A 14,154-nucleotide genomic window follows, 5' to 3' on the forward strand; every position below is an offset into this window, starting at 1 on the left:
GCCCAACAGTGTGGTTGGTCAGGCCCACCCTCCTGTGGCTGGTACCCTTCGTCTTCGCTCTGGATGCTCAGGGGACAGAGATGGACGATGCTCGTCCAGCCACACCCCTGGCTTGAGATGTGGCATCGGGGCCTATGACGGGGTTCCTTACCCATAGCCTGCGTGGACTCCTGCTGCTGTTTCAGTTCTCTCTCCAGGGTGGCCATCTTTGTCTTTAGATCACTTGTTTCTATGGCAGCCAAGAGAGAGGCCCTTCAGGGGGTCCCATGGAGCTGGCCGGCGGCCTTCATGCCCAGTGTGCCCCATGGAGTGGAGGCCGCCTGCGGTCATGGGAGGAGCTCTGGGGAGGTTGGTGGAGGCGGCTGGGCCCTTGTCCACCCTGCTTCTCATGTGCTGGCTGCCATGTGTCTACACTTCTCTGGGCCTTGATGTCGTCCATGGAGGCAACTGTGAGGCTCAGAAAGGGCAAATCCCTCCGGCCTCCCGTCAGTGAGCACTGACCAACTTCTGGTGCCAGGAACTACGTCTCCAATGGCTTTTGCCAAAACCAGAGAGGCTGCTCTGCTTGGCTGGAAGTGCCAGGGGAATAACTCTCTGGAAGTAGCCCTCAATGACTGACAGCGCAAGTGGATACATACCTCGGCTCCCTCCCTGAGAGATGAGTCTGGGCAAGTGTCCTAGCCCAGTTCCTAGCCCCAGCGGGACTGCGATCACAGTGTCACCACCGGACAAACACACCCTTCCTTGCTGCCCTCCCTTCCCTGCCTCTTGCCTGTGTCCCAGCCTGGGTTCTTCCACACAAACCACTTGCCCTGGAAGTCCTGTCTCACAAACATCCATGCAAAGGCTGTGGCAGAGACCCTGGCACCAGGCGTCTGGCCTCTGGGGCACAGACCTGTGAGCAGCTGCTGTTTGTCACGCTCCCACTCGGACAGGCACTGCTCATCCTCCTCTGCCTGTCGCCGCCGCGCCCCCTGCTCCTGTTTCAGCGCCTGCTCCAGCTTGCCCGCCTGCTTCCTCAGGCCATCCTTCTGCCCCTCGGCCTCCTCCAGCTGGGCCCTGAGGGCCTCCACATGCTTACTGAGGCGCTTCAGGTCTTTCCTTTGCTCTGCTGCCCAGCGGCCCACTGTGGCAGCTGGCAGTGGCCTGAGCCCCATGCTGTCCTGTACCAGTTGCTGGAACTGGCCTAAGGATGAAGGCAAGTTCTGGCTCTGACACAGGCTGATGACCGCCTTGCCCACCTTCTGCAGGCTTCCCTGGACGCTGGCGCATGCGTCACAGGGCACCAGGGCCGTCTCAATGGTCTGGGAGTAGACACTCCTGGTGTTCCTGGAGGTCGTGGCTGGGAACTGCAGGGAGGCTCTGACAGGGATGCTCTCTGGCTCTTGGCAGGTCTGGGGCAAGCCTGGCACTGGGGAGGAGGGCTTGATGAACTTGGCAGGCAGACATTCAGGGCTCCTGGGTGGCTCGCCCTTGGTGGGCTTGGAGGTGGGAGTCTCTCTTTGGTTTGCCCCTTTCTGTGTTCAGAAAAAGACAAGGGAAAGCAGGTGAGGGAGAAAGTAGAGAGGGAGGTGACTGGTTCTCTGGGGATGTTCTGTGACAGTGTGACAGCCTTGCCTGACACGCAGACCCTCAGATGTTCTCTGACACCGACGTGAATAAGAGAAAACTTTCTCCCTTTTTTACTCTGACTCAAGTTACCACACCCAGGTCTCCTCTCTGCGGCCCACATCCCAAGCTCCAGCCTTGATCTGATTGTACGCATGGTGTTGAGTGATGGTGACATCACAGCTGCTGGTTACTGGGCTCTTGATCAGTGGACGTGCCTGCTCTTGTGTCACCATAACCACTCTCAGTTTTAGTTTCCTCCCCATCACGGTGACAGTGGTCCTTCCCCAGCGGGTGGTTGTGTAGATTATGGGATAGCCCATAACAAATGGGGCTCACATCATCTCCATTGTACAGATGAAGAAACTGAGGTTTGGAGTAGGCAAGATTTTTCCAAAGTCCCACAGGGATGTTAGAGCCAGGGAGTAAGGCATGACCCCCAAAGCCTGTGTTCTTAACCGCCACACTGTGTGGGGCTTGACTGGGAGGGTGGTGGGAGCCAGTGAAGGTGGCGGTGCACACAGTGGTAGGCTAGGAAGCCAGAGCTGGGGCAAGATGTGAAGGCCACCACAGTGGGGAGACAGAGGCTGGGACCCACCTGGGGGAGTGGCTGCTGGTGGAGCATGCCTAGCTTCAGCAGGCTATCCCAGAAGCGCCGCACCGTGAGCCCCACGGACATGCAGGGCCCCGTAGCCTGTGCAGGGGGCATCATCTGCTCGGAGCCAAGGTTCTCCAAGTAGCTCATGCAGCTTTGAAGCAGCAGCAGGAGCCTGCGGGCAGAGATGCCAGGTTGCTGGGGCCCAGGCTGGTGCCAATACACCCTCAGACCATACAACCGCAGCTCTGGCTCTGCGGAACTGGCCCAGACATCGAGGGCTTGGAGAGTCTCAGAATATGCTCTGCTGGGCCAGCTTCAAACCTAACCCAGGGGTTACTTCCCCCAGGAAGCCCTCCCTGGCCACAACCTCAGCTTGGGAGCCTCTTCTGCATCTCCTGGGTGGGACTTCTGCCTGGCTCTTCTCCACTGGACTAGGGAGCTCTGTGAAGCCAGGCCTGGCCTTGCCTCAGTTGTATCCTGAGTCCTTGAAAAGTTCTGGGTGCCTTACATTCATTCAGTGGCCCAGAGCCTCCACCTGACAGATGACAGAGCTGAGACCCAGAAAGGGGAAGAGCCTGCCCACAGCCACAGGTTGATGTGCCGGGCGTGGCAGTGGGTACCTGTAATCCCAGCTACTTGGGAGGCTGAAGCAGGAGAATCTCTTGAACCCAGGAGGTAGAGGTTGCAGTGAGCTGAGATCACACCACTGCACTCCAAGAAGAGCGAAACTCCGGAAAAAAAAAAAAAAAAAAAAAAAAAGGCATGCACCAACACACCCAGCTAATTTTTAAAATATTTTTGTACAGATGGGGTCTCCTTACGTTGCCTAGGCTGGTCTTGAACTCTCAAATGATTCTCCCATTAACCTCCCAAAATGCTGGGATTACAAGTGTCGGCCACCGTGCCTGGCACACCATCTTAACTTTATTTTTATTTTCACTTTTTTTTTTGAGAAACAGTCTTACTCCATTACCAAGGCTGGAGCGCATTGCCGTCATCTTGGCTCACTGCAACTTCTGCCTCCCAGATTTAAGTGATTCTCATGCCTCAGCCTCCTGAGTAGCTGGAAATACAGGAACGCACCACCACACCCAGCTAATTTTTGTATTTTTACTAGAGACACGGTTTCACTATGTTGGCCAGGCTGGTCTTGAACTCCTGACCTCAAGTAATGCACCCGCCGTGGCCTCCCAAAGTGCTGAGATTACAGGCATGAGCCACCGTGCCCGGTCAACCACGTTAACTTTAATGATAGCTTAGAATTGATGGGGCTGCAGGAGAATCCACGAGGCTCTTCTCAGCGGGTCAGGATTTGGAAAAATACATCCCATCTCTGGCCTTGTGATATGTAGAGGGAACAGCACAACCCACAGGACAACAGGAAAGAGAGGCCGGGATGGAAACTCTGAGAAGCAACTATGGGGTCCCCTACACAGAAACCCTGAGGAGGCAGCTGGGAGCAGCTGAGAGACCGTGGTCACAGATGTGGTGCCACAGAGACCGATGGAGTGGAAATCAACTGCCTAAGGTGGACAGGCTAGGAGAGCCTAACACGGGATAGCACAGCACACAACACAAGACAAACGATAAAAGGTAAGACTACTTTGAAAGTCCTGAGCTGATGTGGCCCCGACAGGTACTCAATGGTGACTGTTGTTCCAACATCACCCCCGCCTCTGGAGGGGCTTCTGTAGCTGCCACTGGTTTCAGGGCAGGAGCCGGCATCCTGAGATGACCAGGCTTGGTCAAGGCCCTCACCTGTCGATGACCAGCTCCAGCAGCACAACATGGGACAGCTGCGTGAACTCGGGGTCACCCGGAACATGGTCATAGTGCTCCAGCAGGGCCACCATGTCGAGGTCACAGGCCATGCAGTCAGGGAACTTCCAGGAGGGGAAGCGCACAGGCCCGGCACGGGAGAAGACGTCTACGATGGCACCCTGCAGGTCGGTGAGGTCTGTGCGCAGGCTGTCCATGCAGGCCTGGCTGCCCAGCAGGTGCGCCATCCTCACAGCTCCTGGGGTGAGCACAGAAGAGCCCTGCCAGCCAGAGTCACGTGGCTGCTACTAGAGGAAACTCCCTGAAACCCTCATCTGCCCAGGGGCTACTAGGCCAGAAGTTCACCCCAGACCCCGGGGAGAAGTCTGTTTCCCAGCCCCAGGTGACAAGGCCTTTTGGACCTGGTTCTGGGTGGCCTCAACAGCCTCTCAGTCCCACTACCCTGAGCACATACTGCAGAGTCCATCACTCCACAAGTCCTTCCTAAGGACTTACATACGTCGGGTCCCCTGCTCAAGGCTGGGTGGATAGAGCTATGAACAAGAACATGCCTCTCATCCTTTCCTCCCAGAGTGAACCCTTGAACGGGGCGCACACAACTGAGAGTTACAGCTACAGCGTGATGGCAAGTGTTGGGCCACACCAGGCCACTGTCATATCCTGCCTAGACCACTGCAGCAGGTTCCAGCTGGATCACAGGGCAGGCCTCCAGAGATTTCAGCTCCAGAGATTTGGACCAAACTCTACTGGACCATGTCATACTGGCCACAATGCCTCGGTACTCCCTGTGGCCTATGGAAGAAAAGCCACCTCTGAACACATCCCTCGCTTCGCCTCTCTCTAGTCCCCTCCCCTCTACCTCATAGTCTTCCCTCCTACCACCATGAGCTACCAGTAGCAGCTCATGCACACGAGGCACTTGTTTCTAAATCCTCGCCCATCTGTCCTCTCTGTCAGAATCATGCTTCCCTGTCCAATTCCCATCACATGGCTAACTCCTCTCATCCTTCAGGGTTCCTAGATATCACCTCCTCCAAGAAGGCTTCCCTAAGCACCCTCCATGCTGGCTTAGATACTCCCTCTGGGCTTCCCCCATCTCAGCTCTGATTGCTGTCTGCTGGAACGGCCTTCTCTCCGAGCCATCTTAGCCCCTGGGGTGTCCCCAGTGTGGCCAGTTGGGGACCTGGCCCACTGTAGATGCTCACTGGCAAATAATGCCTGAGTGATTGAATGGAGAAAAGAAAAAGAATTGCAAAGAAAATTTAAAATGTACTTGACTTCTAAAGTGCAAGAGAGGAAAATGTGAAAACTTGCATTGAGACCTATTGTCATCACTCTGGTGATAGGGAACCCATTATATATATGTACGTTTTTTGTTTTTTGGTTTTTTTTTGAGATGGCGTCTAGCACTGTCGCCCAGGCTGGAGTACAGTGGCGTGATCTGAGCTCACTGCAGTCTCTGCCTCCTGGGTTCAAGCGATTATCCTGCTTCAACCTCCCGAGTAGCTGGGATTACACATGCCCGCCACCATGCCTGGCTAATTTTTGTAGTTTTAGTAGAGACAGGGTTTCTCCATGTTGGCCAGGATGGTCTTCTGACCTCAAGTGATTCACCCACCTTGGCCTCCAAAAGTGCTGGGATTACAGGCGTGAGGCACCACACTCAATCCCATTATATATATATTTAAAACAATTTTTGTTTTTCTTGATGCATAATAGATGTCCATAGTTTCAAGGTACCTAGTTTCAGAATTACTTAATACATATATAATTTGTAAAGATCAAATCAGTGTACTTTGAATATCCATCACCTTAAATTTGTCTTTCCTTTTTTCCTTTTGTTTTGTTTTTTGAGACATGGCCTCTGTCACCCAGGCTGGAGTGCGGTGGCGCCCTCACAGCTCACTGTAGTTTCAACCTCCTGGACTTAAGTGATTCTCCTGCCTCAGCCTTCCAAGTAGCTGGGACTACAGGTATGTGCCACTATACCTAGCTAATTATTTATTATTTTTGGGGGGTAACATCTTGAACTGGCAATTTAAAAATTTTTTTGTAAAGATGGGATCTCACTGTGTTGCCCAGGCTGGTCTCAAACTCCTGGGTTCAAGCAGTCCTCTCTGAAAGGCTTGGCCTCTCACAGTGCTGGGGTTATACGTGAGAACCACCACACCCAGCCTGTCTTTTTTTTATGCTAAGAAACATTTGAGGCCGGGCACAATGGCTCACATCTGTAATCCCAGCACTTTGGGAGGCCGAGGCGGATCACCTGAAGTCAGGAGTTCAAGCCTGGCCAACATAGTGAAACCCCATCTCTACAAAAATACAAAAATTAGCTGGGCATGATGGCAGGTACCTGTAATCCCAGATACTTGGGAGGATGAGACAGGAGAACTGCTTGAACCCAGAGGTGGAGGCTGCAGTGAGCCGAGATCGCGCCATTGCCCTCCTGCCTGGGTGACAGGGCGAGACTCTGTCTTACAAAAAAAAAAAAAGAGAAACATTCTATTTATTTTCTTCTAGCCATTTTGAAATGTACAATAGATCATTATAAACTAGTCACCCTACTGATCTATTGAACACTAGGACTGCTGCTACTTTTTTTTTTTTTTTTTTTTTTTTTTGAGACGGAGTCTCGCTCTGTCACCCAGGCTGGAGCACAGTGGCCGGATCTCAGCTCACTGCAAGCTCTGTCTCCCAGGTTTATGCCATTCTCCTGCCTCAGCCTCCCGAGTAGCTGGGACTACAGGCGCCTGCCACCTCGCCCGGCTAGTTTTTTTGTATTTTTAGTAGAGACGGGGTTTCACTGTGTTAGCCAGGATGGTCTCGATCTCCTGACCTCGTGATCCGCCCGTCTCGGCCTCCCAAAGTGCTGGGATTACAGGCTTGAGCCACCGCGCCCGGCCTGCTGCTACATTTTTATGCAGAGAATCCCAGTCCTGCCCCTTTCTGGCCTCAGAGAAGTCACCGAGGCCCAGTTGTAAGATGGGGACATTGTCTCCAAGCAGGCCAGGTTGTTGTGAAGGCGTTAAAGGGATCATGAGTAAGGTGCTTGGTCCAATGCAAGGCACCAGTAAAAGTTCTCAACCAATATTAACTATTATTATTATGAATATTATTAGCAGTAACCACAGCGAAGTCCATCCTTGTCTTGTGTGGGTGCCTGGCTCCCGTTCTTCCCCAGTTCCCCTGCGGCCCACACAGAACGCTTCTGGTCCATCTTCTGCCACCTGTGGACATCTGAAAGTGGTGATCTGAACATTCTGTGACCCTTGACTCAGAAAGTGGAGAAGCGAGACATTGCCCGGGTCCCTCCTGTGGCTTGTCACCCTCCAGCAGGGCTGGGGTGTGAGTTGGCAGCTTGTTTCAGATCCAGCATTCTGCTGGGAGTCAGGCAGCTATGCGGATGCTGAGCTCCAGCTCCTCTCCACCTGCCAGCAGGGGCCCCTTGTCCTTGGTGAATTTCTCAGTGCAGGAAGTACCTCCTTGCACTAGCCCCTCCCTGAAGCAGAGGCTGCTTGGGCAGCATTTAGGCCATGGCCCCTTCTGCCTCCAGCAAGTCCAGGCCTGGCTGAAAAACTGTTCTCCCAAACCTAACCTCCCCATCAACCTCCCTCATCTCAGAAAATGACATCCCACTGAGTGCACCTGGCTTGGCCCTAGCCTAGGCATTTCCTGAGTTCCCTCTTTCCTCTACCCCCATGTCCCAGGACCCAGTGCTGCAGATCCTACATCCAGACCACACTGGGAACCCAGCATTTCTCTCCATCGACACTGCTCCTACCCCATCATCTCCCGAGACACTGCCAGAGCTTCCCTGAGGGATCAGCCACTTCTCTTCTGCCCTGTACCACCTGGTCCCTCTTGGTTGTACATGGCAACCAGAGTGATTGTTTAATAAGGCAACCTACCCCTGCTTGGAGCCTTTTCCTCTCTTTCTAGAGCACCAAGACTGGAATGCTTCCTGGGGCTCCTGCCCTGTGTGGCCTGCCCCAGCTTCAGTGTCTCCCCACCCAGAACGCGCCCCTCCCCAAACTTCTTCTAGATAAGACACCTCCCTCAGGCCCCCCCGCCAAACATCCTCTCCTCAGGAAAACTCCCCAGGGCCCCAGGTCGGGCGAGGTTCCCTGTCACACATTCTCAGAGCATCCTGTTCTTTTTCTTCCCAGCACACGCCACCGCCAGAATGGAATCATTATTTGCGAAGTTATTTGTGGTTGGCAGCCTGTCTCCCTGTGAGCGTGTGGTATGACCTGGTCACCTGGGCTGAGAGGACTCAGGGCCAGCCTGTGCCCACAGGTGCTGGGAAGCTCAGAGGCACTCAGGGGAAGGGTGGTGCACTCTTCAACCTCCCAGAGGACGGGGCCCTCTCCTTACCTCTGTGCAGGTGCCTGCCCGTGGAGCTGGAGTGACTGAGTGTCTAGTTCTCAGATGAGCCTGTGGGCTCCAGGGCTCTGGGTCAGAGGCTCATCCACGTGCCCGGCTTCCTGTCTCCAGTGCAGGGTTGGCCCTGAGTAGCTCTTCAGACCCTGGGAAGGGATGACAGGGCCAGTGAGTGAAAGCACAGTCAGGCAGGGCTTCCTGGGAGCAGGGTGGAAGGCTATCCAGGAAGGAGAAGGGGTTCCAGGCTGGAGGAAGGAGGTGAGAGAAGGGGCAGGTGGGCTGCCTGCCTCCAGCCTGAGCAGAGGGCACTCTTCAATAGTGCTGGTTCGACTGAAGAACTACTGTGTGCCACTTCCCTGAATCTGCCTCATTTCTACAGAGGAGGAAACTGAGGCTCTGAAAAGTTAGGGAGCTTGCCCGAGGTCTCTCAGGAAGCTGAGATTCTGAGTCCACCATCTCTGCTCTGTCCTCAGGCCATGCTACTTCTAGAGCAGCAGTGTCTAAAAGAAATATAATACAAGCCACACATGGGATTTTAGGTTTTTCTACTAGCCACTGATGGGGTACAGGAAATGCTACCCCAAAATATGGCACCTTAGAAATGCAAAAAACTGCAGAAGCAGGATGGCCACTCTCATCTTCCCCTCATCCTTCTTCTCTGAAGCAGGCCGCCAGGAAGGTCAGTCTGTGACCTCTCCCCTCCTTCTCCCCTGAAGACCCTCATGTGACAGGTGTCCTGCCCTATACCCAGATGGGGAGAAATGTCACACAGGAACACCAAGAAGAATCTGAGCAAACAGGCCTTGCTAAATCCACGCCCTCCCTCATTTATTACTATTAGATCATACTTTTTTTTTTTTTTTTTTTTTTTTTTTTTTTGAGACGGAGTCTTGCTCTGTCACCCAGGCTGGAGTGTAGTGGCCGGATCTCAGCTCACTGCAAACTCCGCCTCCCAGGTTCCCGCCATTCTCCTGCCTCAGCCTCCCGAGTAGCTGGGACTACAGGCGCCCACCACCTAGCCCGGCTAGTTTTTTGTATTTTACAGGGTTTCACCGTGTTAGCCAGGATAGTCTCGATCTCCTGACCTCGTGATCCGCCCGTCTCGGCCTCCCAAAGTGCTGGGATTACAGGCTTGAGCCACCGCGCCCGGCCCATTTTTTTTTTTTTTTTAAGATGGAGTCTTGCTCTGTCACCCAGGCTGGAGTGCAGTGGCGCAATCTCAGCTCACCACAACCTCCGCCTCTTGGGTTCAAGCAATTCTCCCGTCTCAGCCTCCTGAATAACTGGGACTACAGGTGCACGCCACCATGCCCGGCTAATTTTTGTATTATTATTATTTTGAGACAGAGTCTCGCTCTGTCGGCCAGGCTGGAGTGCAGTGGCATGATCTTGGCTCACTACAACCTCTGCCTCCTGGGCTCAAGCAGTTCTCCTGCCTCAGCCTTCCAAGTAGCTGGGATTACAGGGGTGTGCCACCACGCCTGGCTAAATTTTGTATTTTTAGTAGAGATGGGGTTTCACCATGTTGGCCAGGTTGGTCTTGAACTCCCGACCTTGTAATCCACCCACCTTGGCCTCCCAAAGTGCTGGGATTAGGCGTGAGCCACCGTGCCCAGCCTTTCATTATTTTTTTTTATTTTTATTATTTTTTTGAAACAGAGTCTCGCTCTGTTGCCCAGGCTGGAGTGCAGTGGCGTGATCTTGGCTCACCACAACCTCCACCTCCTGGGTTCAAGTGATTCTCCTGCCTCAGCCTCCTGAGTAGCTGGGACTACAGGCACGTGCCACCACAGCTGGCAAATTTTTGTATTTTTAGTAGAGATGGGGTTTCACTACGTTGGCCAGGCTAGTCTCAAACTCCTGACCTCATGTGATCCGCCTGCCTCAGCCTCCCAAAATGCTGGGATTACAGGTGTGAGCCACCGTACCCGGCCACTTTTTGTATTTTTAGTAGAGATGGTGTTTCACCATATTAGTCAGGCTGGTCTCCAACTCCTGACCTCCAGTGATCCACCCTCCTTGGCCTCCCAAAGTGCGTAGTTTACAGGTGTGAACTACCGTGCCCCTCCAGATCATACCTTTTGGTCCACCAATCATAATTCTGCACACTGTCCATAAAAACAGATCTCCTTGTTTCTTGTTTCTTTGGGTTTTCATTTCTGAAGGTTTCCATGTCAGGGAAAACTTTTACAAAATACATTTGTATGCTTTTCTCTTGTTAATCTGTTTTTAAAATTTTACTTCATTTATTTATTTTTTAGAGACAAGGTCTCACTCTGTCGCTCAGGCTGGAGTACAGTGGTGCTATCATAGCTCACTGTAACCTCGAACTCCTGGGCTCAAGTGATCCTCCCACCTCAGCCTCCTGAGTAGGTAGGACTACAGGTGGGTGCCACCACATCTGGTTAATTTTTTTATTTTTTGTAAAGACAGAGACTTGCTATGTTGCCCAGGCTGGTCCTGGCCTCTTGGCCTCTGGCCTTGTCCTCTAAAAATGCTGGGATTATAGGTGTGAGCCACTTTAATCTGTCTTTTATTAAACTTGCAATGAGTGAGGAAAAGATATTACTTTTTCTCCCCTACACATTAAAAAGAGTAAAAAAAGAGTCAATTTTAATAGCATATTTTATTTAACCCAATATACCCAAAACATTACCATTTCAACATACCAATGTAAAATTATTAAGATTTTTAACATTTTTATGGTATTAAGTCTCAAAATCTAATGCCTGTTTGACAACACATGGCCATTTGAACCAGAAACCATTTCAAATGTTCAAAAGCCGTATCGGCTGGTAGATACGGTACTGGATGGTGCAGAGGGTCGGATGCTGTGTGTGCATTCAGTAAATGAGGACTGAGTATCTATTCCATGCCAGGCACTATGGCAAGACCAGGAACACATCAGGGCACAAGGAGCCCTGTCCTCCAGGAACTACCAACGATATCTGAGGGTCTCTGCAAGGGGTAAGCTTGTGTGTGCCAGTTTCACCCATGGGATATCACCCAAGTGATACGTGTCTGCCCCATGACATTCACAATACACATGCCCACATCCCACACTCCTGTTGTCTTGGCAGCTGCCTCTCATGAACTACTGCTGCCCAAGAGATTTTATGTCTCCAAGGAGGGAGGCAGAAACAAAGGCAAAATAACACATGGAAGTATTCTGGGTTTCCTTCCTGAAAAGAGCATGAAGGAAATAAAGCAATCAAGAAGTCCCAACCTGGGAGGAAGTGTATTCAGGTGGCAAAGCACCTGGAATTCGTAAGTGTGCTTGTGAAGGCACCAGGAAACACTGATCTGTTCACCTTCAAATAACTACAGCTGCCCTATGGGGCAATTTTGGATATCAACTCCCACTAGATCCTGGTTCAGATAAGCAGCAGCAAATGCCCAAGTTCAGGAAAATCCAAGATGACCTTATGTTGCTTCTTCTGAAAATTCAAGTCATGCAGATACAAGCATGGTTTAAGAAGTACTTACGTGCGGCCGGGTGTGGTGGCTCACGCCTGTAATCCCAGCACTCTGGGAGGCCGAGGCGGGTGGATCATGAGGTCAGGAGATCGAGACCATCCTGGCTAACACAGTGAAACCCCGTCTCTACTAAAAAATACAAAAAATTAGCCGGGCATAGTGGCAGGCGCCTGTAGTCCCAGCTACTCGGGAGGCTGAGGCAGGAGAATGGCGTGAACCCAGGAGGCGGAGCTTGCAGTGAGCCAAGATTGTGCTACTGCACTCCAGCACTCCAGCCTGGGCGACAGAGCAAGACTCTGTCTCAAAAAAAGAAAAAAAAAAGAAAAAAAAAAGAAGTACTTACGTGCATGTCAAGTGAAAAAGCACTTGACATGAGCTCTCTGTAATTCCTCGCTCTTGAGTGGAACCCTCAGTCTGAGGCTGCCAGCCCTGCACTGTACCCAGGAACACATAGGTGACTGCACTAATTGAACCCTTAGGAAGGAGCAGCAGCTATCTCTGCCTCTCCTCAATTTCCTGGGGCTCAAGGCGGACTTTTGACTCCCAGAGAAGAGCAGGAGCCTTTCCTACACTTCCGTTCAACATTCCAGCGCCTTCTCTGAGACCTAGTACCCTAACCTACTGGTAAAAATGACGCCTACTTCCCAGCCAGGGTGACTGCTGAGATTCAAAGTCACCACCACGAAAACATGGGAAACTCTAAAACCAGCTATGTGGCAGATGCCAGTCTCAAACATGAGATTGTTAATTGCCTGGATCCCTGGGGACGCTGAAGGGACTGAGGACAAAAGAATAACTAACTGCACTAGTAGAGGAATAAGACTGGCTTGAGCTTGCATTCCCACTCTACCAACTCCAAACTTCACTGTCCTCATTTGTAAGTAGGGTGCTATAAGGAATAACTGACGTAATACATGAAGTGTTGGGCACAGGACCCGGCTCATAGTAAATGACCAATACATCCTAGCTATCATTATTCTACATTAATAACAACCATGACACACAGCTACGATGTGTGCGGGGGAGGGGGGAGACTGGAGAGAGCAACCCTTCCTATCACTCCCTCATTTCACAGGTGAGGAAACTGAAAGCCAGGCAAGGTTCCCAGCCAGCTCCGGGCTTTCCGGAGTTGAGGAGGGGAGGAAGGGGGTGGGGATCTCAGGAGAGGGAGAGAAAGCCGGCAGGAGTCGAGGTAGGCCTCTGGGGAGCGAGCTGCATAGCTTGCAGGGGCGCACCTGTGAGAGTGAGGGGTGAAGCCTAAAGCAGCAGCCCTGAGTGATGGCTCATGCGTGTAACCCCAGCACTTTGGGAGGCCAGGTGGGAGGACTGCTTGACTCCATGAGTTTGAGACCAGCCTGGGCAACATAGGGAGACGTCCTCCCACGTCCCTACAAAAAAAATTTTAAAACTGGCCGGGCGCGGTGGCTCACGCCTGTAACCCTAACACTTTGGGAAGCCGAGGCGGGAGGATCATTTGAGGTCAGGAGTTCGAGACCAGCCTGGCCAACGTGGTGAAACCCCGTCTCTACAAAACACACACACACACACACACACACACGGCCGGATGTGGTGCGCGCCTGTAGTCCCAGCCACTCGGGAGGCTGAGGCAGGACAATTGCTTGAACTCAGCGATTGAACTCGGGAGGCGGAGGTTCCAGTGAGCCAAGATCGCGCCACTGCACTCCAGCCTGGGTGACAGAACAAGACCTTGTCTCAGAAAAAAACAAAAAAGAAAGAAAAAGCAGCAGCCTTGATTTGAGAGGGAGGCCCCAGTGGGGCTTGAGATCAGGACTACGGAAGGCAGGGGGTGGAAGCAAGAAAAGGCAGGCCTATGGGAAAAGGGAATTAAGGGCGTAGGATTTGGAAGAGCGGCTTGGAGGATGTGGGCCTGAAATGAAAGGGGGGACTAAGGGAATAGGGAAGCGGGGCTCTGAGGCGGCGACCCTTAGGGCACAGGGGCTCTCCGAAATGAGAGGCCAATGGGAGGGAGCTGGGCTCTTGGAAGGCGGTGTCGAAGGGAGCGAGGCACTGGCACTGAGCGAGGCACTGTAGAGTAAAGGAGGCGCGAGCTGAGGGCGGCGGGGGTCCGGCGGGTGACGTAGAACATCTCACCTGTCTTCGGCGTCGCGGTTTCAGCCTCTGTATCCGGTCAGCTCCGGGAACTGCCCCCGGCGCGCCTGCGGCTCCCGGGAACCCCGGAAACCCCTAGCCCGGAGCTCCAGCCGCTGCCTTGACAACGGCGTCGGACGCCGCGGGGCCAGCGGGGAGGAGCAGGAAGCGCGCCACGGCGAGGGGGCGGTCCCGGAAGTGCG

General features: G+C 52.8%; 2 protein-coding genes across 14 annotated transcripts in view; one reads left to right on the forward strand and one right to left on the reverse strand.

Moving 5' to 3' along the window:
- The window catches only part of CCDC157 (coiled-coil domain containing 157), a 21,498-nt gene extending 7,405 nt beyond the window's left edge, over nt 1-14,093 (reverse strand). For all 13 annotated transcript variants that reach the window (XM_050806716.1, XM_050806712.1, XM_050806715.1 and 10 more), the window contains exons 1-6: nt 13,955-14,093; nt 8,360-8,511; nt 3,965-4,223; nt 2,207-2,378; nt 896-1,517; nt 152-229 (exon numbers count right to left, since the gene is read on the reverse strand). In XM_050806716.1, coding sequence (XP_050662673.1) covers nt 152-229; nt 896-1,517; nt 2,207-2,378; nt 3,965-4,212 — 1,120 coding nt within the window. In that variant the 5' untranslated portion in view covers nt 4,213-4,223; nt 8,360-8,511; nt 13,955-14,093. The remainder of the gene's footprint in view (nt 1-151; nt 230-895; nt 1,518-2,206; nt 2,379-3,964; nt 4,224-8,359; nt 8,512-13,954) is intronic.
- TBC1D10A (TBC1 domain family member 10A) overlaps nt 1-14,154 on the forward strand; it is a 139,871-nt gene that overhangs the window by 60,912 nt on the left and 64,805 nt on the right. The gene's annotated exons all lie outside the window — the stretch shown is intronic.

This window comes from Macaca thibetana, chromosome 10 (genome assembly GCF_024542745.1).
Source record: "Macaca thibetana thibetana isolate TM-01 chromosome 10, ASM2454274v1, whole genome shotgun sequence".
NCBI classification, from domain to species: Eukaryota; Metazoa; Chordata; class Mammalia; order Primates; family Cercopithecidae; genus Macaca; species Macaca thibetana.